Below are 23944 nucleotides of genomic sequence, written 5' to 3'. Positions count from 1 at the left end.
GTAATGGTGCCACAGAAATGTTAACAGAGAAAATTAAGGCATGGGATGGTAAGGAAAAATGCAAGGGAAGAGAGCTTTGAAGAAAGGGACCAGGATGTCTGTCCATGTGTCTTCTTTAATAGAGGACAGTCCTCTATTTGAAGGACTGTGCCCAACTCCAATAGAGAAGGGGGCTCACCAACACCAACTGGATGGCTCTTCAACAATACCTGGGCAGTAGACTGAGAAGACTCACAAGGAACCTCATCACTGTCCTCTCTTCTATGATGAGATGTGTTTCTAGTTGTTGTGTCTGAATTTGCATCTATACATTTAAATCAGCATCTGCATAGTTTATGGTAACGTGTCCTTGTTTGTCCTCTTTTTTGGTTATGCATTTTTTAACCAATTCCTGATCCACAAGAGGACCTATCCTTCTATTCAGTGACTGCTAAACCTACTAAGGAGTCTTTGGTGGGATACTTTGTCCAAAGCTTTTCGAAAGTCCAGGGTACACTATGTCAGCTGGATCACCTCTATCTGTACACTTGTTGACACATTCAAAGAACTTTATCAGGTTTATGAGACAAACCTTCTCTTTGCAGAAGCTAGGCTGGCTCTGCTTCAGTAAGGCTTGTTCCCCAGTGTGCTTGGTTATTTTATCTTTAACAATACTTTCCACCAGTTTTCTGGGGGCATTCAGCTAACCAGCCTGTAATTTGCAGGATCTCTGCTGGATCTATGTTTTAAAAAACATGTTGCCTTGGGTACTTTCTAGTCCTTGGGTATGGATGCTGCTCTGAGAGACAAGTTACATATTTTTGTTAGAAGATCAGCATTTTCACATGAGTACTCTCAGTTGGATTCCATCTGGACCCAGTGATTTCTCCGTTTTTGTTTTGTTTATTTGTCCTAGAACCTCATCTCTCATCACCACTATCTCCCTTTGTTTTACAAACTCATCTCCTGCAAAGGTTAGTTCAGGCACCGGCACCTGCCCTATATCTTCTATCATGAAGACAGATGCAAGGTATTCATTCAGCTTCTCCTCAACCCCTATCATTCTTTAGCACTCCTTTGACTCCTTTATCATCCAAGGGTCCAACTGTCTCCTTGCTACTTCCTGCTATTAATATATTCAAAGGACTTCCTGTTGTTGGACTTAACATTTTTAGCCATGTGTTCTTCAAATTCTATTTTAGCATTCCTTACTGCCTGCTTGAACCTCCCCACCCCAAGTTTGTGTTCTTGTTTCCTTTTTTGGGACAAGCCTTCAGTTTTTTGAAGAAAGCCTCTAAAACCTGCTTTGACTGGAGGTTTTTAAGCAGAGCTTGGATGGCCATCTGTCATGGACGCTTTAGCTGTGATTCCTGCATTGCAGGGGGTTGGACTAGATGACCCTTGGGGTCCCTTCCAACTCTGCTCATTAACCACACTGGTGTTCTCTTGACCCTCATGGTACCTTTCTTGATCTGCGGTATACACTCCAGTTGAGTTTCTAATACTCTGTTTTTAAACAACTCGCAAATATTTTGAAGTGCTTTGACCCTCTTTACTTTGTCTTTCAACTTCCTATTTACCAACTTTGTCTTCATTTGGGGGAGCTTCCTCTTTTGAAATCAAATGCACTGTGTTGGATATTCTTAGCAATTGATCATTTACATGTATATAATGGTCACTGCTCCCAAATGGCTCAACAACACATACATCTCACATCAGGTGCTGAGTGCCTCTCAAAATTAGGTCCAAGGTTGCCACCCCTCTGGTTGGTTCCACCACCAACTGTTCTAGGCTACAGTCATTTAAGGTCTCTAGAAATTTTACCTCCTTGTCATGACTGGAGCACATATGCAGCCAGTCTGTGTGAGGGTAGTTTCAGCCACTCGTTACTACAATGTGTCCTCTTTTGATGCTTGATTTCATTATTCATCTCAAGATCTCCCTGGACCCCTGGGGCCCAGTATTACCACCCACAATGATTCTATAGAAGTATTTGTCACTTTTGGGATTTCTAGCTAGCGGGATTCAATGCTGTCTGTGATGTTCAGAGCGACATAACCTTAGGTACACCCTTGTTTTTGCTTCCTGTAGACTTTATATCCAGAGATAACAACGCCCCACTGGTTCTTTCCATTCCACCAGGTTTCTATTATGCGTACTATATCAATGCCATCCTCCAAGACAAAGCACTCCCGCTTGGAGGCGTCTAGCATTAGCATATAAACACTTATATAAATCTCTCTTTGGTACTTGTGTTTGTCTTGTGGTCCTTTGGCCTCTCTGAATTTCTGTCCTGTCCCCTGCACTCTCAATGCCTAGTTCTCTGCCAGCCCATTTAATTTTTCCTCAGTTTCCTCAGTTTTACTTTGTGGTTGAACTGGTCACTGCTGCAATATCATTTTAGCTGATCTGCAACAGGCTCCACTGACCCAGGCAATCACAGACTTAGTCCTTCTTGCAAGTATGGATGCAGGACACTCAGGAGATTTTCTGCCTAATAGCCTCTTGCCTTTTAGTGACTAGTCCTACAAATCTGGAAGTGCACTTAGTTGTAATTGACCATTATATAAACAAACTGCTCAAAAACCAAAGTGGTTTAAAAATGTTTCATGTTTACTTCTAGTTAGAAATAGGCTTAGGTTTTTTTGTTTTGAATACTAATCCATAATTGTGCTGTCTTCAAGAAAGTTATGGGAGTGGAGAGAGAAAGTGAGAAATCACTATAGATTGCAGTTTAAAGTGTCCCAAAGGATTTGGTTCTCTTTTCAAGATGCTTGTTTAACTCCCATTGACAGTAATGGCAGATATATAATGCAGTCAAATTTTAATGAGTTGGCTTGTAAGTGCATATTTCCATGCTAGGCACAGTTTCAACTTAAAATTACACTTTTGAAAAAGGTTCATTCATTTACATTTTCAACTAAGACCGTTATTTCAGGGTTCTCAGTTCTGCCAGTATTTACGCACATCATTGACTTCAGACTGCAGATGCCTAAATGTCAGTTCATACTAGTATTGATGTCAGTTCCATAAATTGGTGGAAAGTTACTGATTTGGTCAGTGGTTTTCAACCAGTGTGCCTTGGCACCCTGGGGTGCCTTGAATAATGGTCAGGGGTGCCATGGGCAACCCTGGCCTCTGTCCCTCTTTCCTTCCTTCCCTCCCTCTGATGCCCTCTTGCATCTCTGCTTCCCCAAGCCTTGCACAGCTGTTTGTTGCAGCAGCCCTGGCTATAAGCTCCCCATGTGAATGGTGTCTCTGGGGCTGGCCAGGGGGTGCTGGTTTCCAGGAGCTGAGGCGTCCTTGGAGTAAGCAAGCAAGTGGGTGAGGGAGCCAGTCCGCCAGCCCTCGTTGTTGAGAATGGACAGACAAGTCCCAGGCCCCTATGGGGCAGTTTGAGGAGGCACCTCTCTTTGGGGCAGGAGAGGGGCAGCTCAGAGAGGGAACACTTCACAAGGGAGGGTGTTTGAAAAAGGGTGAGAGGCTGCCAGCTCTGCAGGCAAGGGTGACCTAACTGGGCTCCTGAGCCTCACATGGGTGCCGCAGAAAGAATGTAGTTGGTCAAGGGACCCATGGACCCAAAAAGGTTGAAAACCTCTGGATTAGGTAATAGAAATCCCAAGCTTTTAAACTCTAGTACCTCCTTCACTCCAGCATCTAGGCAGAGGTGGTCCTAGATGCTGGGTTCCTGGAAGTGTCACTGCCGCTGAGAAACAATAAGTGATGTGCCTATGTTTGAGTGAGGAACTAAGTGGAACTCAGCAAGCAGCAGTTCTAGCAAAGTGCTTCATTGCATAGGTATTCTCTGTTGTCAAGCAAGAGAATGAGGATTACAACTCAGGTGAAGGGAGTAGTGCTTCCTCCATGTGCAGGAACTTGCATGCATGAAAGTGTCTCCAGACTGTTGGAGGGGCTCAAGTGCTTACCAATAATTTAGGTTTGTGCAAATTTAGGTTTTCACAATCAAAGTGGGTTAAAGTGCTAGGGCACCTCAGTGGAGCAAATTAACATATATATATATAAATGCAGACTTTCTGTGGTTGGGGAGGTCACAGGGAAATGCACTGGAAAGTGTAGGATGAATGAAGGGTTAATGAGAAGTGGCTCACCATGTAAGCTGCATGTAAGCAAATCTGTATGAGGCTCAGTATACAGGCCATATAGAAGAGCACTGAGAAGCACACACAGATGAATTGTGAACAGGCTTCAGAAGGTAGAAACCTGCCTATCTTACTCAGAAGCAGATGAGATATCAGGTGCTCCTCCATCTCTCTCACTTTTTAAATTGTCTGGAGAGTTCCAATATGTACAGGGACTGCAGCACAAGGGAATTGAGAATTTAACCCTTCCACGTCCAAGAAGGTCAGCCCCCCCACCCTGTTTTAGCAGAGGCGGAGCTTGGCAAGATGGCCCTCTGTGTGGCGCCAAAATTTGACATCCTGCTGCCTTCCCAAAGTTGGGCAAGTGCTAACTAGGCTTTGGGAAGGAAGCCAGGAGGTGCCCCCTTGCCCCCTGCGCTGTGTTGAGGAACCATTCGTGCTGCCGGAAATCTGCCTCCACTGCTAGGAATACCATATATGTGTCTTATTTCCAAATAGCCTCAGGGAGGGGTGGTGGTAAATCTGCTCAATCTGTAGTACTGATTAGATTAGGCCTCCAGCATTTCTGTATGAAGAAAATCTAAAAAGACAAAGGTGCATTCAGACATCTCTGGTGCATATGTAGCTTAGCCCTTGTATGATTAATAATTTTATGAAATACTTTTACTTTTACCCATCTGATTATACCATCTTTTCCCACTGGATATCAATTCATTCCTATCTCCCCCTAACATTCAATTTATCCTTGCATCATCAGCATGTTATAGATTTGCAAATATCATATGAAAATGCACTTGTCTTCTCCAATACTTTGACCACTTAAATTCCACGTTCTCTCTTGTTATTTTTATGTATTTCCAACCTTCATTATAAATATTATGCTGTATGTGAGCAGTTTTTTGTTTCAATATTAGATTGCAGTTATAAGAGATAATCACTACGGGGCTGTATCTCTGGGGTTTGTGAAATACACTGTATAGGTATAGCAAAAGTTGAACAGGGAACAGTAGATAGTGGAAAGAGAGACATTATGAAAGCAGAAGCAAAGAGTTAGAAAAATGGAAATCAGGAAGAAAGAGTTCAGAGAAATATTGCCTTATCTGTAAATAAAAAGAGCAACGAAAATGTGATTGAAAAATGGCAGAATGCAAAAGATGGAATTACTTTTTGTAGACATGTCAACAATGATGGAATATGTTAGAGTGAAGAGTAAATATTCTTCAGCAAAAAAAGCAAAATCCAAAGTCCTATAAACACCTATTCATCTCATAGAATGAGATTTCTTTATTAAGGTGCATAAAATAATAATGTATTGCCTCTGAAAGGTCACACCAGGCTAAAAACTACAGCTGATTTTACATGCCACAGATAGTTGTATTAGTCCTTTTAGTGCAGAAAGCAAGATGTGGAAGCTCTCAGAGCGTCCACTCACAATGCCACTGGTTTCTAACACTCCTGGCTGTGGCCCTGCTGCTTGAGGTTTTCCTTGCCTCTTGAGGCATCCACACGTCAGAGTTCCATGTACATGGGATGTGCTCATTCTTTTTATTATTAAATGTATATCAAACAAAACTTTACAGTATTCATGATTTGTGGAAAGGAGCGCAGAGTCTTGAAACAAGACAGACTGTGTGGGTTGAATCCAGTGATCCTGTTAGTGCAAGTACTTCTTCTGGCACAACACTCTCCTCTCCCCTTGTCCCTCTGTGCCCTCCAAAAGTTCTCCAGAGGGTTGGGGAAAAACTCAGAACGTATCTGGAGTGTGCATGGAGCGAGGAGAGGAAGAGTCAGTTCTATCACACAAGCAGAAGTCTCTGTGTGAATGGAATGACTTCTTTAACTACAAAAATGACAGAAAGGAAGGTTTAGACTATGGGTAGGCAAACTAAGGCCCGGGACCCAATCACCTTCTAAATCTGGCCCGCGGACGGTCCAGGAATCCACATGTTTTTACATGAGTAGAATGTGTGCTTTTATTTAAAATGCATCTCTGGGTTATTTGTGGGGCATAGGAGTTGGTTCATTTTCCCCCCTTCAAAATATAGTTCGGCCCACCATATGGTCTGAGGGACAGTGGACCAGCCCTCTGCTGAAAAAGTTTGCTGACCCCTGGTTTAGACCAACAGGTTTGCAGATCCCTCCACTTGCAAGCTGTCTACAAATGTGGGCTCTCACAACTATGTTCTCCTTGAGCAGAGGACAGAAACTACAATTGTCTTTTGATACAACAGAATAACTAACATATGGCAAATCTTCTCCAATCCAGCAATACATTTAACTTGCATCTAGTTTAGACACTTGACTAAGTTGCTTATAAATTAGGTAAATATCTACAAATCTTCTCATTTTGCATATCTTAAAACATTAACAAAACAAAATTATGATTGTGTATTTTTGGATCAGAAAGTACCATGACCTGGGGTTGTCAATCCCATTTCTTGGGAATTTCCCTCAAAAGTGCTAAGTGCTGAGTGTGCTGTGCTTAATACCAAAACCTCCATCTTTATAGTTTTCAATTGCCACAAAAATGCTAGGTAGGACCTTCATGAAAATCCTTAAGCTGTCATGGCCTCTCACTTTGTCATGCAGAGTCCCAAATTCCCAGTTGCAAGCCTTCCCTCCCCCTCCTTGTAAAAAACCCCACCAAAATCTTTCCCCACCTTTTCATTCATTGCTTCTTCCATCTCCTGGCCAGGGAAAGAGAGAAGCAGCAACCTATTTCAGGTTCTCATTTGCACAGATTTACCAGCTGCTTAGCAACACTGCACACAATGGGGAGGGTCTGCTCTGTGTCCAAACCTCTTAGGTCCCGGCCCAATTGGTTTGCATTGCTGCCTCACCTTTCCTTGCCAGTTTCATTTGGGAACCTCAAGTATCACTGAGGTGTGTTGCGGGCAATTCCTCTTTGGGTCCTTCTTTGAAAAAGATGCAAGAGTTCTGATCCTGCAGCTTGTCCCTCTCTGTGGCTTAAAATGAACCAGACTAGATTCCTGGAGTGTAGGGGCATTTGGGGAGATGGGGAGGGGTCTTTCGGAGGAAAAATGCCTCCCTCCAAAGCCCTTTCCTGCCTGGATTCTCACTTGGATGGGAAAAAGACATTGATTTCTCCCATGAGCTAAATTGGAGTCGCCTTCTGAATATTGGGGCATGTGCAGAGTGCCCATTCAATACACCAGCGTTCGAGCCAAGAGGCGGGGGCATAGGGCAAACTTGCTACAAACACAAGTCTTTATACTTTAGATTGTGCTGAGTCACTCTCTGACTCAACTCTCACAAGTATGCTCACTCTTTAAGGAACCAGCATATACACGCTGGTACTAACCCATAAAACCTTTTTTAAATGTCAAAACCAGCATTTTGAATTTTTCTCAGAAGTGGGATGGTTGTCTGTGCTTCTGTTTATAAATTGCATGATTTCATTTCACTTCACTTTCAATTTGTATACCACCTTTATACATTAGTGTGCTCAAGGGTTAGAAATGACAAAATATATAACAATAATCACTTTGGTTCTATTTTCTACTATAATAAGGTAACAATCACATTGTCATTCTATAACAACTCAAAATGTCTTTAAAATATGTGATCGGCTAAATAAACCCAAGATATGCAATGTTGTAAATCCTTTTTGAGTTTTCTTCTGAAGACTATGGTTCTATTTCTGTGTTACAGGGTTTCCCTTCTTTATGCAGAAAATAAAATGTTATTGGGCTGATACAACTTATTTATCAAGAGTAAAATATTGCACTTACGATGAAGCATGCATTTTGCTTTTACAGCATATATATTTTATGAGCAAACATGGATAATAATTTAAGTAATAATCATCTCCAAACTGTTTTATGAATGATGGTTTGTTGTCTCACAAATTGAATGTGGCCTTCTGGACTTATAATAATGTTTTCAATATAGCTAGCAAATTGCCCATTCCCAGTTTATTACAACTGAGTCCAAATAAACAATGAACATTTTTTTCACACAGTTTTTGGTGTATTTATTCTTTCAAATAGAAGATGTGATGTTCCTTCAAATCAGGTTGTCAACTCTCCCCCCCCCGCCCCCCGGTAGGCCAGTGCTATTTTGGAGGGGCATAACCATCACTGTGATCAATCCAGTGATATTAATTCTGTTAATTTTTTGTGTTTTTCAGGAGATGCAGCAATGACAGTGTGAATGTGCGATGATGAAAACATTTGTGGTTTGAAACTGTAAGTTTCCACTGTTGGTGCTTGCAGAGAAAAGTATGAGATTTTGAGACTGGAATGATGAAATTATTTTAAAAATATGTTAGATTGGGAGGTGATAAAATTCTGATACAGTGAACAAACAAACTGATGCCAATTATATGGTTAGAATCCAAAGGGGAAGCTGCACATGACCTAGTGCTCATGCATAATTTTTCCAGAGTTTTCTGCAATCCCCCCACAAGCCGTTAAACTTTTTTTAAAAAAAACCTACCAAATTTACATATAGTTTGATTTTACGAAGGGAAACTTGGCAAAAGGGAAAGTGCAAAAAAAGCATTATTTCCATTGACATGTTCATTTACATTTACTGTACAGAATTGTGTGTATGCTCCACCTCAACCTGCAGATCTCAGGCTATGTAATAACATACTTTTAAATACACTGGAAGTGGATAATCTCAATGCAAAACAATAGGCTGCAGGTTTTGAAAATGGATTATTTTGGTGGAGTCTTGAGTAAATATATGGAAAAGCAGACAAAAATGCACAAACCTTAGATAGTCATTATTGTGCTATTTGTTTGTCATATTTTTAAAGATGTGGGAGCCACAATAAAGGTTTGGTAGATCCAGTCTTTTGTGACAACCATGTTCTGGATTCAACAAAGCATGTTCAGTTATATCTGTTACAACATTCCTCTGGGTAATTCATGGTTTTATGAGTGCCATTGAACCATAGGAGAAAGCAGACCTTATACTGATTTCTTTGGAACACACACTTGGTTGTAATCTCTTCACGCACAGGCATGCGGTAGATTGCAGCAATAATATAAACCTTCACTAATACGCTTAGACTAGGGGGAAATTAAAATTAAATAATTGTGTTTGCAAAACATTAAAACTGACATGCAATTTCTAAGCATTACTGCATTGTTCAGTAGATTTGTGATTCAAAGTCCTTACCATTGGAACATGTTGTGCCATGTGTCCTTTGATAAGTTTGCTTTCCTCCTTACTCACTCACTAAAACACACACACACACACACACACACACACACACACACACATCATCAAGTTGCTGAGTTGGAGAGATTTGTAATGAGATGTTCAAGTTGTTAGCATTTATCTTCCTCTCCTAAATCTCCTTCTGACATTAAATAAAGTGTATTTCAGGCAGATTAACTGTCAAACACTTATGCCAACTACATTTCCCCCCAATCTGCTTCTAGGTTTTCAGAAGGGAAAGTTGTGCATGATGAGGTACGGAACGAACATGGATATTTTTAGCCCGTATAGGAAGATAGTGGAGATGACCCCCTGAAAAAGCATCACCATCCTCAAACAGAGCAAGCATGGCTTTTGCCCAGTCGCACATTATGACAGCTAGAAGGCATCAGCACAGTAGACTAATAATTGAAGTTGATGAGTACAGCTCAAACCCGACACAGGCATTCACGTTCTACAACATTAACCAGGGACGTTTCCAGCCCCCACATGTGCAAATGTAAGTATTCTAGTTCTGTTATTGCTATACACAGACTTCTGAATGGTTATTGCTATGTCAGTGTGGTATTTGATGGGCCAGTCAAAAGCGGGAATCGAGGGAATAGTGTTTTGGGGAAAGATGTATTTTTATTAACAGATGCAAGGGGGAACACTGTGTTGTTTTACCTTGATATTTAATAAAATGGCAATAGACAATTGCAGGAGCTTAGTACTGTATTATACCCTTAATCAGTAACCACCCCACACCCTTACATGAACAGTTATTTTAATATGAAGCCTTTTAAAGAACAAAACAAGTCTCATTGTTTGGTTAGAGATTCAAGAGATCTGCACTGACAAAAGAATGGCAGCAACTAATGAAATAGTGTGAGCACCCGTGTGACAAATCCTATTTTGATTCTGACAGTATGTGAAAAGCACAGGGTGCTTAAAGTGTAATTAGATTAATGTGTTTGTTTTGACTTTTTGTGTACCGTGAAAACATCTGTAAAGTTAATTGCTCTGAAGGGTGATTTACTTTTAATGTAACATGGAAGATCATAACTGCAAAATGAACAGTGCTAATAAAGTTGAGAGCCAGAAGGAAAAGAAAAGAAAATATTTAGCCATAATAGTCAAATGAAGTATTGACATTATTGTAATATTTTGGTAAAGTATAAAAACTAGTACAGTATCCTTTTTCTCTTTAGGTTAGTGAACTGTAACTTGACCAGGATAGCAGTAGTAATAGACTTAATGAGTTCAAAACTATAGGTCATGTTTTTCAAAAACCAAACATTCACTGTGCACATTTGGCATGCAAACAGAATTATGTTGGCCCATTACCTGGGTCTTCTGCCTCTGCCCCCTCCCCTTTTGAAGATGGTGACAACATTTGCCTGCCTCAAGTCTGCAGGGACCTCACCTGTTCTCCAGTAATTCTCAAACATCATAAACAAAGGTTCTGAGATTACATCCACAAGCTCCTTTCGTACCCTTGGATGCAGCTCATCAGTCCCCGGAGATTCAAATTCATTTAAAGTAGCTAGGTGTTTCCTTACTACCTCTTTTCCTATGTTGGGCTGCAGCTCCCTCTTTACATCATTTATTCTGTTATCACTTTCCTTTTGGGTGAAGACAGAGGCAAAGTAGGTGTTGAGTAGTTCCGTCTTCTCCCTGTTTAGGTTTTGTTGGGTTAGTTAATTGTTAGCTAATTGTTTAGTTGGAGTTGGTGTTCATTTTAATTTGGGTAAAACTGTAAACTGTTTATTATTATTATTATTACTGTTGATTTATTGGTTTATCTATTTAATGTTTCATTTTTTATTACGTTTTCATATATGCTGTAAGCTGCCCTGAGTGGCTAGGGAAACCCAGCCAGATGGACGGGAAATAAATAAATAAATGATAGCTTTTCTCTGTCTTCTCCACGCAGAGGACCTATCACTTACCTATTTTTCCTCATGCTTTGGACATAGCCAAATAAACCTTTAAAAAAATTATTTTTAACCTCTCTTGCAAGCCTGAGCTCATTCTGAGCTTTAGCCTGCCTGACCTCCCCCCCTGCAACTGTTGGCTACTCGTGTATATTCCTCCTTTGTTATTTCCCCTTTCTTTCATTTCTTATATATGCCCTTCTTAACTCTCAGCTCATTGCTAAGCTTCTTATGCAGCCACTGGTTTCTTGTTGGAATTGTTGCATTTGGGTCTTCATTATTTCTGCTTTTAGAGACTCCCATCCATCTTGGACTCCCTTCTCTTTGAGTATTCCTGGCCATGGGATTTCACCCAGTAGCTCCTTAACCTTTTTGAAACTGGCCTTCTTAAAGTCCAGAATGCATGTCTCTTGCCTCTGTATCATGAAACCCTGGAAGACATGATCATTTTCTCCCAAGTTTCCAAATCCTTCCACTTTGTTGATCAGTTCTTCACTGTTGGTGAGGACCAGGTTCGAGATAGATGAACCCCTTGCTGCTGCCTCTACCTTCTGGGAGATGAAATCGTTGGCGAGGCCATGGAGGAATTTGTTGGACCTTACATTCTTGGCAGAGTTTGAGTTCCAACAGATATTGGGGCAATTGAAGTATCCCATGACTACTGTATCTCTCCTTTTTGAATGTTTGGTAATGTGCTATAGTAAAGCATCATCCAAATCTTCAGTCTGGCTCGGCGGTCTGTAGCAGACTCTCACAGCAAGGTCGCTGTTGTTTCTCTCTCCTGCCATTTTTATCAATATACCCTCAATCTGCTTTTCATACTCCAGTCATGGATTCCTTCACAAGTGTACACCAGCGTTCAAATCAACTGCCTCTCAGCCTAACCCACCTCACAGGGTTGTTGTGGGGATTAAATGGGGAGGGGGAAGCAATGTTTTATTCTCACCATATCGTAGAGCTGGCGATTTCCCATTCAAAACAGTCAGGGAAGGATTAAGCATATTTTTAAGTCAACTGATTTACAGTCATACCTCTTGTTGCGTTTGCTTCACATTGCGGCTTTTTGGGTTGTGAATGCGGCAAACCTGTCGCCGCACACACAGAAGCATTCTACGCACTTCACACATGCGCAGAAGCGCTCTATCGCACTCCGCGCTTGCGCAGAAGCGCAGCTCTAGTTGCGGACTTTTTGGAGTGTGAACAGCATCCTGAAATGGATCGTGTCTGTAACTAGAGGTACCACTGTATTGCACTTAGGGCATTGCCAACACCCCTACAATACACAAATAATTATAATGGGAAAGTAGGACAAAGGGAGATTACTTTCAGCTACAGTTTCACCTCTGAAATTGCTTCAAAGATCTTCAGAGAATATTTCGCCCATCTATCTTACCTGTTCTGTAAGGGTTTTTTGAGTTGGTAATTTATTATTCATTTATTGTGTACAATAATAAAAAAGTGCTCATAATTTATGTGAAGTGCTTTATAAATACTAAGTTTAATCTGAAATGTCTTAATGGTAGCCTGAACTGGGACTGGAACATTGCAGGCAAATTACTGTGCACAGTGTCTCCTTTTGCTGAGCAAAAATACCCTAGAGAGTGGAGTCAAAAGGCTGATGATTTCTTGGAAAATTTGGACTGAGGAAACCTGAAGCTACCAGTACCTACTTCTGCCACACTTTGTATATCTGTATTGATATTTTTTTGCCACCCTATCTGGGTTCAAGCCTGGTTTTTCTTTATGTTCTGGCTGGCTTTTTCATGATCACATATTTTGTTGTTCCCTTTAAAATGCTGACTTCTGGAACTACTTTTTGGACTATGTTATGCATCATTAAAATATCTAGGAAATAGACTGCCCTAGACTGATTTATGAAAAGGGTATGTTTCATTATATCTAACTTATATGAAGTAGTTACCATCCAGTTGCACTGTGAAACTTGGGGGCTTAATACTCTATGCAAAGGTACACAATGCTAGATAGTTTAGCATTAAGTGTTTATAATGTATTGCAACATGTGCATATGAAACTTAACAAAAAATGGCTGGTGAAGCACTGCTATGGGGCAATTGAGAGAAAGAGGAAAGCATGCCTTTCCAGTAGCCATTGGGAGCTGGCAGTGGATAGTGCTGGTGGCTCTGTCAGAATTCTGCAGGTATGTGGCTGCTGACAGCTCGCTGTGCTCTGGCACAGGTGCAGGTTGCTGATTTCAGCAAAGGCCAACAATAAGCTTCCAGGCTGTTGACTGAGCCCTACCTTCCACTGCTGTCTCCTGACAATTATCAGTAAGGATGTGACCAGCTCCTAGATTGTATTGCAGTGGCAGTGCAAGCAAGATTTCCAACAGCAAACTGCCTCATCAGCTGCTGGTAGACACAACTCCGTTTATACCCTATTTTTATGTTTGTGTTTCAAATGATCTCTGTTAGAACTGGGCAATATCTGCTTTCCAACATGGTAATATATCACCAGCCACAGAGATGCACATCTTTTGCCTCTTCCTGGTGAGGCCGGGCAGGCAGCGCCACCCTGGGTGGAGCACATCAGCTGGTGCGCTGCATGCCATGACACCACGGAGCCGCCGGTCTCCCCGGAACCACACCAACGATAGTCTCACAGTGCAAGCGGCGGCCACCAGGAGCCACCGTTCTACTCAGTGCAAGGAGGAACCAAGGGAGGGGACAGCCTGCCAGTGGTTGTATGGCCAGGGGGGAAAATGAAGTCACTGGCAGGCAGGCAGGCAGGCAGGCAGGCAGGCAAGCCCCATTCCCGAGGCTGGTGGCTGGGCTGCGGAGGGAGGGTGTGGCTAAGCACCAGGGGGTCATCAAGTGGCCTGACTGAAGTGCGCAGTGCTGGCTGGGAGTGGCACTGGGGATTCATGAAACGTTGACTGATAGGAAATTCTGAAATCGCTCTCGCAATTTTATCTTCAGGCAAAGTTTTTCTATATTGCCCAGGCCTAACCTCTGTACCTGTTAAACAGCTGTTGTTCTCGAGCTTTTTCAGACTGGTTTTCCTTGAAAGCTTACAGATGTTTCAGTTATGTATAATCTATGTTAATGTAAATATTACAGAATTGGTTATTTAGGCTGTAATCCTAACCATGTCTACTCAGAAGTAAGACCACTTAAATTAAAGCATGTTTACTCATAGGTGAGTGGGATTAGGATTGCAGCACACACTCAAAATATCTGTAGATCTGCAATCCAGATCATGTAAACTGTTCTCTCTCCAAATTAATATCACTACAGATAAGCCAGTTATTGATTTAACTATTGTGAAAAGTTGAAAAAAATGTATTTGAAAAATATATTTAAAGGTTTTAAGTGGTATGTTAACTGAACTTCAACAAGAAGAGGTATTTATTCATTTGCAGTAAGGAAAAAATAGCTAGAAAGTAATAAACATTTCTGATTTATTTTTACAACAATTTTGTCCAACAATTATGTACTGCTTGTCTGCTTGACTATTCTGAATTGCTGTGTCATACATGGTGAGAGTGTATTGGATTTGCAAACTAGATGTGTGAAAAACACAGTCATATGATTACATTTTGTAATAATTCCTCAATATTTTTTACATAGGGTGGATCCTGTTCCACATGATGCTCCTAAGCCTCCAGGATACACACGTTTTGTCTGTGTATCTGATACTCACTCCAGAACAGATCCTATCCAAATGCCATATGGTGATGTTTTAATACATGCTGGTGATTTTACTGAACTGGGACTGCCTAGTGAAGTTAAAAAATTCAATGAGTGGTTAGGTGAGTATAGCGTTACAAATAATTTCTAAAGCTAGTTTCATTTAACCAGTGAATAAAACCATACCTCTGCTTCTGAGAATTATGAATATTAATTTTGTCTTGGTGTTGAAGTAAGTGATCGGCACAATGACAAAATCAGATTACTGTGTGCTTCAGCTGTAAGAAGGAGCAGTTTGAAGTCATGAAATTTTGCTTCCTGAATTTTTAAACTTTGCTGCAACTCAACAGTTGAACCTTTGATGATTTGCATTACAACTCTTGCAAACATGGCAAACATTTATTTACCCCAGAGGCTGATAATTTTTCTGTTTGTGGCTCAGATGCACTGCAGTCCTGAAATCCAAACAAAGCAAAGCACGAGCATGTAGTTGCTGCCTTGGCTAGAGATGCAGATGCCTTTTGTAGGAACTGTTGGCATTGTTCACTGAAATTCTCTTCCATTGGGCATGCAAGCAAGCAGTAATCTACATGCACTGCTGCATTGTTTGCAGTAGGCGTTTAAAGTATAAGCTTTAGTTTTGCTTCACTAAGTGGCTGCCCCACTATTCCCATGAATCATGGATTTCCACTTTGACTGATATTTTCCTGAATTATCTCTCAAAAGAATAGGAAAAATGGCTGAAAACTGAGATTCATACATAGCTTTGAATATTTTTAGACCCCGTTAAAATTAATGGTCCTAAAGTAAGCATGTAGGATGAAAAAATTCTTTTTGGTATGAATGAACACAATAGATTTCATATGTCATGAACTGATTGAAGCAGTGGTATGAGTTAATACTTATTTTAAGCAAAGCAAGAAAATGATGGGTGGTGTATATTTTTAGCACTGTTAAGCCTCTTGTCATTAGAAGGCTAGCCTAACTGGTATGATGATGTGTGAATTTGTATATATTCGAATATATATCAGTGACCAGCTTTAATGATGGAAAGCTTTGCAGCAGATGGAATTAGAGAGGTGCAGCAGGTCAAACAATACAGAAAGCATTTTGAATCTTAAATCCTTTCTGCATCCACATTAGATTATGATGGAATATTCAGATGGGTAGTTTGGATGTGATCAGAGATTATTCCCTGCTCCTTTAAACTGCTTTAGTGAGGCAACAACTTAGCCCTTGTTTCAGTGTTGAACAGTGTTGATGTGTAGAATTTAAAGTCAGTTTTCGGTTTCATATCATGTTGTGTCCCTGTGCATTAGGCATCTTAAACATTGAGGGCATTTTTGCACATGGGGCTTAATACAGTTCTTCCTTTAACAGCAAATTCGGTTGGTGAGTGCCATCAGGGAATGGCTCTAAAATAGTGCCAATGAGAAACATATTGGCATGTCTGGAAAACCCTGAAGACTGTAGGATATGGAGACTGTAGAATAAAATCTTAAAATCCTAAGGGGGTAAGAACCCCAAAAGCAGTGCAATGAAAACTGAACATGCTGTTTTGCCAAAAGCAAAAGGGGTTCTTTATTATGGTGCTCTAAAGCAAACGCAAAACTCAAGTAGTGAAGAAATTCTTAAATTTATTGAGCAGCAGGCTTATCATACACAATATCAGAATGGGCTAACATACCAGGCAAAAGACAATCCCTCCTTCCTTTCAGCTGCTGGGGCAGTTGAAAAAGAAAAACAGAAAACTGGAGGTCAGGGGAAGAGTAGACTTGCCTGCTTGAATGGAATTGGCTGTGTGGAACCCTGAACAGGAATACTCCTGTTAGGATGCAAGAATACACTGCAACATTTTGTTACAGGTGCTTCTTGTTCCTCTGGTAGTGAACTGGGTGGTTGGGTGCCTGTTAGTTTGAAACAAAATGAGGACACCAAAATCAGGAAAGTGTTTCTACATACTCAGGGAACCCTCTAGAAATGCTGGAGTATATACATTTGTAAAGGAATATAAATAAATATAAAAGAAAAGAAAGGTTAAATTCAACAAAGTGCCCAATAACCACCTCAGAGCTTCCAGCGTTGAGAGCGTAGGGAAAAATAGAGTAAGATATCATTGCCTGAAGAAGGAACTTCCAGGTACACAGTGAATACCAAAGAATACCATTTACATTTGCTGTTCCCTGTTTGTTGTTGAGGAGTCACAGCTACACTAAAATTCTGATTTACCCCCCATTGTTTTCTGTGGGCACCTTTGACTCTTCTCTAGGGGTGAATAGGGATACAAAAGAATCAGAAGTTTGGCAACTTATGTGTCATTCAGTTTAGTGTGTGGTTGAGAGAAGTTGAGATACAAAATGTGAGGGTGTCAGTTGAGGAAGAAAAGAGACGGAGGTTTGGAGTAGTGTTCAAAATTAGCCAGGCACATTTTGCACCTGGCTTTTGACCATTTGCGACCAAGTGAAGATGCCTGGGTGCCAGGATGATGCCTGACCTCTCCACCATCTGGAGGTGCATGCTTCGGGATCATTAGATCTGGACCGTTTTCAGACACGAATACCTCATCCTGTAGAATTCTATCAGTTATATCAGTTTCTAACACTGGTTTGTGGAGGGGAAGAATGATTTGCTTAGTGAGTTCTCTGGAGTGAGGGGGTGGGTGTGCTATATGGGGATGTTTCAGGAGGAAGGAAAGTAAAAAGGACACCTTTGCTTTTCCCCATTCTCTAGCGGGAAATGCTGTTTCACCACTTATTGCGAGTGGAGGGAGTTTGTCCCACTGTCTGGGAGGGTGGCTAGGCCCCTCATCACATCACCAGGGTGGGGTTGCGCAACCATTGAGAGCAGGTTTCCTCAACCTCGGCCCTCCAGATGTTTTGAGACTACAATTCCCATCATCCCTGACCACTGGTCCTGCTAGCTAGGGATGATGGGAGTTGTAGGTCAAAAACATCTGGACAGCTGAGTTTGAGGAAGCCTGATTGAGAGGAAGGCTCCGGCCATTTCCTTGCTCCCTATCAAAATTTAGCCTACCGATGTTCAGTTTCCAGCCACAGATCCGTTGTTCTGTGGCCATTTAATCCAGCCCTGTGCAAGACAGTTCTATGAGCTGACCAGGACAATTATGTTTTCTAGTATTCTTTTCTTGAAAGTTGTTTCAGCTAGCCATTCAAGCAAGAATGTTTACTTTTAAACACACACACACACACACACACACACACTCTCTCTCTCTCTCTCTCTCTCTCCCCCATAGTATTTAGAGTCACTAGTCCCATCTCTTCTAGCAGAGATTTGACAGGCATCCTTGCTATGGACTTTCAGGTGTCTCTTGAAGATCCTTTTTAGGCTGACAGGTTTATGCAGCTTTTTAAATTTTCTTTACCAGACAGTTGTTGTCAGAGTTACTTTGTACTGGTCTTCTATTGTTTTATGTTTTAGTTCAATCATTGAACACCACCTTGATATTATACATGCGATGGTGGTATATAATTTTTTAACATAAACAAATAATATAGTATGGTGGGACTGTGCAGAATAGAGCGGCTCACAGATGAGGGAAGCAGAAAAATACTAGTTTGTTAAAGAAATAAAGGAGTCCTCTTTGTGAAAACTGAGGACTGCCCCTTGAGTCCTCGTCAGGGAAAATGTGGGGGGAAAGAAGTGAGTAAGTAAGTAGACAAGAGGATAAGCAGAGCCACCCATGTAACCACCTAAACTCAGAGTTTAAGAGAGAAATTAGGATTGGGGGAGCATCTGTTATCCATAGCTCAACCCCATTTTGGTTCTCCTCCCCATTATCCCCCCCCCCCCCCAATTGCAGTCCTTTGGGGGTGATTTAATTGGAATCAGATGGGAAATCATTTTCACTGATCCAAGTTAATGGGAGTACAGCCCCAACTGCTTAAAAGATCATGGCTGGTGAGTGAAATTAGTATCATAATGGCCATTTTCCAATCCAATTGTTATGAAGAAGCATCTCTAGCAGTATGTGCTACCCAAGGTGTGGCTTTAATTCTATTGCAGTACAAGAACTGTGAGCCAGAAGGACTCTATGGGAGGCCAGTCATCTACTCAGAGCTCTTAGCCAAGTTCAGATGTTAAGGAGAAGAGTAATTATATAAAATTTAGGAAACATCTGAAGGCAGCCCTGTAGAGGGAAGCTTTTTAAGGTTTAATGTTCTACTATGTTTTTATATTTGCTGGAAGCCACCTAGAGTGGCTGGGGCAACCCAGTCAGATGGATGTGGTAATAATAATAATAATAATAATAATAATAATAATAATAATAATAATGTATTATTTATACCCTGCCCATCTGGCTGGGTTTCCCCAGCCACTCTGGGCAGCTTCCAACAGAATATTGAAATACAATAGTCTATTAAACATTAAAAGCTTCCCTAAACAGGGCTGCCTTCAGATGTCGTCTAAGAGTCAAGTAGTTATTTTTCTCTTTGACATCTGGTGGGGGGGCGTTCCACAGGGCGGTCGCCACTACCAAGAAGGCCCTCTGCCTGGTTCCTTGTAACTTGGCTTCTCGCAGTGAGGGAACCACCAGAAGGCCCTCGGCACTGGACCTCAGTGTCTGGGCAGAACAATGGGGGTGGAGACGCTCCTTCAGATATACTGGACCAAGGCCATTTAGAGCTTTCAAGGTCAGCACCAACACTTTGAATTGTGAATGGAAACGTCCTGGGAGCCAATGTAGGTCTTTCAAGACCAGTATTATGTGATCTCGGTGACTGCTCCCAGTCACCAGTCTAGCTGCCGCATTATGGATTAGTTATAGTTTCCGGGTCACCTTCAAAGGTAGCCCCACATAGAGCGCATTGCAGTATTCCAAGCGAGAGATAACCAGAGCATGCACCACTCTGGAGAGACAGTCCGCGGGCAGGGAGTGTCTTAGCCTGCATACAAGATGGAGCTGATAAACAGCTGTCCTGGACACACAATTGACCTGTGGCCCCATGGACAGCTGGGAGTCCAGAATTAGACTCCCAGGCTGCGCACCTGGTCCTTCTGGGGCACAGTTACTCCATTCAGTACCAGGGAGTCCTCCACAGGGAAAGAGCACATCTAGCTGGCTACCTTTGAGGTCAGTCACTTTCTCTTCTCTCTTAGCCAGTGGTGAGGAAAGAAGTTGAAGGAAGGTAGTGTATTGGCAGCAGGGGGAAATGGCGGAGGAAATGTTTTTTTTCTTCCTTTGCCCTGTTTCCATTTGCTTGTTGGCCCTCTCTTGCATGCATAATGATTCTGTTAGTGCGAAAGGTTACTTTAGAACAGTTCCCCAGCTTTCTTGTTTAGTACCGTAGTCCTAAAGTTAGCTTTTCAGTTACTCATTTGATTCTCCTGTTCCTGGCAGAAACTCATAAAGAGTCCTTTCCCTTCAAATACTTGAAAAGTTGTATGTGGTACAATATATGAATTCTGTGGTTTTAGCTGGAATGCCATTTGCGACAACATGTTGATTTACTTCATACTGGTTCTATAGTAGAGAATTTTTCTCTTTGCTTTTGCTGTTTCCTTCTTGTTGGTAGTATCCTCTTTGGAGAGTGCATGCTCTTTTAGTGGGATACGGTTTTAAATATCAGACAAATAGTTCTCGGGGTTTTAATTAGTATACAATTTATTTACACTAAGCATATAAAAACTTACCCAGATTCCTTGAAAGAATTTCTTGTTTTCAATAAACCACCCCATGTGCCTCTTCCTCCCTCCTTCTTCTGCTCTCTTTATGTCTGTGATCTTGCTAATTTGTTTGAAGGAATAATTGACACCATATGGCAAGAGCTTTCACCCATTCCCACATATTCTTGCTGCATCCCAGATTGCATTATTTAACCCTCCCCTTACAACTTTTTTTTATTACTTTCTTAGATTTGGTTCCTCTCATATTCAAATATATACTGCCATTTTCTCCAGCCTCAGAAATCCTTTTCTCATATTTTAATGCCTATCAAACTGTCCTTCTTTCATAGTTGTGTCCCTTTTCTTTGTGTTTGCTTATTACATTCTTCCAGAAGTTTCCAAGCATTCTTCCAAGTGTTGCCCAACTTTATTTATTTTATTTTATTCTTTTTATAAATGGCTTCCCATAAAATAGCTCAAAGTAATTTCACAGTAAAAACATCAGCAGTTAAAAACAATTCCATATATACCGAAAATTAAATACAATTCAAAATATTAAAAACAATTTCAAATCCAACACAGATGCAGACTGGGATGAATATCTACACTAAAACGGATTGTTTTAAAAGGAAGGTCCTAGGTAGGAACCAAAAGGCAACAGAGGTGGTACATGCCTGTTAGTTAATGGGAGAGAGTTTCAAAGAGTGGGTGCCATCACCCTAAAGGCCTGATTCCTGTATTGACCTCCTGATAAGATCATATAGATTGGGTATATAAGGGGTGAGAAAGTCCTTTAGGTATCCTGGTCCCAAGCTGTGTATGACTTTGTACACCAGAAACAAAATATTGAACTTAGCTCAGTTGAACTGGCATCAAGTCCAATTCTTTCAGCACTTGAGTAGCATGGTGATACTAGTCTGCCCCAGTGAGAAATTCAGCTGCTGAATTCTGCACTAGCTGCTGCTTCTCAACCAAACTGAAGGGCAAACCTACACAGAGCACATTGAGGTAATCTAGTTACCAGCAGCGGTCGGATTATCCAGGTCCAGAAATGGCCGTAGCTGTCTCACCAGCTGAAGCTGGTCAAAGGCACTCCTAGCCACTGAGGTCACCTGGGCCTCTAGGGACAGAGATGGAGGACCTGCAAACTATGAACAACTGAGCAATAACCCAGACTTGGGAACCACCCACCTGCACATCTCTGTCTTGTCAGCATTCAGAGGTAGTTTGTTCTTCCTCATCCAACCCACCAACTGAGTCCAGGCAGCAGCTACATGGCTTGCGAGCAGGACCTCTCCTGATTCACATCTTAGAGGTAGATAGCATCACTCTACTGATGACTCTTTGCTCCCAAATCCCTAATGGCTTCATATTGCTGACAAGATGGCAGACCATGGCACCCCACAGCACAACTGCCAGGAGATTGAGCAACAATCATCTAATACTATTCTCTGAAACTGATATAAAATCTAAACTGTAAAACCTTGCCTCCAATAACCATCTCACCAAGATCAAAGACCATTGGGAGATCGAGTAAAGACAACAGGGTCACGTTCCTCCTTTCCTTCTCCCAATAAAGGCCATCCATCAGGTCAGCCAAAGCCAATTCAGTCCCATAATCAGGCCTGAACCCATGATGTTGGGGGTTGAAATAAGCAAGAGTCCCTGCAGCTGCCCCACCACAACTCTCTTAATCAGGCTTTCATGCCTTGTCTCCTGCCATCTACCGCATTTCAAAATCTAAGTATTGTTTGTTTTTAAAGGCAATATGCACAACTTCTCGGAAGTATCTCTCTACCTATACTCATCCTATTCTCATTTTTTTACTAAGTCCCCCTCTCAACTTTTTTGGATAGTACCATTTCTTTAGGTACTCATTTCCATACCATAATAATAAAATGGCATTTATTTTAATAGTAATTAACTGTAGGTTAGCTATGTACTTCAGAAACAGCACCAGTAAATGGCCTCCATATAAGGATTGTAGAGAAGATTTCTCATGTAGTACATCCCATAGTTACTCTCTTAAAAATCCCCTACATGTCTATAGTCAGAAGCAGTGATGTGGAGAGGTAAATTATCCAGTGCTTTATTTTGTTGTTGAAAAAAAATCTGTTTCAAAAGTCCATTAGTAACAATGAATGGGTGCAGATTGCAAATGCAGTACTAAACAAGTATGGCAGTTTCAATGTTTTTAGCTCTGCCTGAATTTGCCCAGGGATTTCCCCCCAGAAAATATCCCAATTGATTTTTTTCTAGAAAACCCACATCACTGGTCAGAAGCAAGTCCCATTGAGTTCAGTGGAGGGTATACCAAGTAAGGTTGTATACTCTAGTCAATTTTCTTAGAAAATGAATTGTCAGACCACTATAAATGTAATATTGGATATGGAAAGCTGTTATCCTCATCACATGTACTTGGAAGTAACTTGTAGTGAAATCAGTGACACCTTCTTTTAAGTAAATTGGTCTAGTTTCAAAATGGAGGTATATTTTTGAGCCAAAACAATTTTTCTCCCGTGTGTGTGCGTATACACCCACACCCACCTTTTCCCTTCCTATTAATATTGGTGCTGGGTTGTAGTATTTATTTGATATTTTAATGTTTAATTTAATTGCTAGCTTTTATTATTCAATGATGGTTAGATATAACAGTTTATAGGTTATTTAATAAGGTGTATTCATTTTCAATGTTAATGTAAATTTCCCAGACATCAGCCGAGTGTTTAAACACAGAACTGTCAATGAGATGCTTAAAATGCAATCTAAGACAGTTACACTGTCTTTTCTGTATCACTCACTTCAGTGTTCTAAAAGGTTGAAATGAGAAAGAGAAAGCGTTAAGTGAGCATTTATATGGTTGCCAGTGCTCTTGCAGAATACTAAAATCTGTTCAATAAAATATCTGCAGAAAAACAGAGCACAAACTGCTGTTAGGAGCTTGTGTATATGTCTCACTGAGGTTAGTTTATCATTTGTACTATTTATTTTCACACACAGCATAGGAAAGGATACAAAAGCATAGCCATGTAAAATGATTAGGCTCAGTTCTAGAACTGATGCTCCTTGCAGCAATTAAAGCCAACAAAAGAAGGAACAAGTCTATGTGGAATCTAGAGCAGATCAGAAAGGGTAAGAGTAAACACTGGTAAACCAGGCTGGGGTGTGTGTGTGTGTGTGTGAGAGAGAGAGAGAGAGAGAGAGGGAGAGGGAGAGAAAGTTTTCAGTGAGAAAATGAAGTGAAAGGAAAGAAAAAAATATTTGAAACAATGATACAATACAAATTATAGGTATACAGGTAATGCAGTTATTCCAACTAATGTGAAATTACTTACATGACCTGATCATTTTTTAAAATGCATTCCAAATAGAATTGTATTTATCTGTGCACAATCTGTGTCTAAAAGTAAACCGTTCATATATTGCAATAGTTGTCATCTCTTCTATCCATTGCTAAAAGAATAGAAAATCCAAGCCATAGAAGAAT

The 23944-nt window shown here is 40.9% G+C and overlaps 1 protein-coding gene across 3 annotated transcripts in view; it reads left to right on the top strand.

The window, feature by feature from the left end:
• The window catches only part of MPPED1 (metallophosphoesterase domain containing 1), an 87793-nt gene that overhangs the window by 5404 nt on the left and 58445 nt on the right, over nt 1-23944 (top strand). For all 3 annotated transcript variants that reach the window (XM_083738934.1, XM_083738935.1, XM_083738936.1), the window contains 3 exons: nt 8230-8287; nt 9494-9768; nt 14773-14954. In XM_083738934.1, coding sequence (XP_083595060.1) covers nt 9617-9768; nt 14773-14954 — 334 coding nt within the window. In that variant the 5' untranslated portion in view covers nt 8230-8287; nt 9494-9616. The remainder of the gene's footprint in view (nt 1-8229; nt 8288-9493; nt 9769-14772; nt 14955-23944) is intronic.

The sequence above is a fragment of the Podarcis gaigeae genome (genome assembly GCF_964106915.1).
Source record: "Podarcis gaigeae genome assembly, chromosome: 5".
NCBI classification, from domain to species: Eukaryota; Metazoa; Chordata; class Lepidosauria; order Squamata; family Lacertidae; genus Podarcis; species Podarcis gaigeae.
The sequence above is the reverse complement of the archived record's forward strand: the minus strand, read 5'-3'. Positions and strand labels throughout refer to the sequence as shown.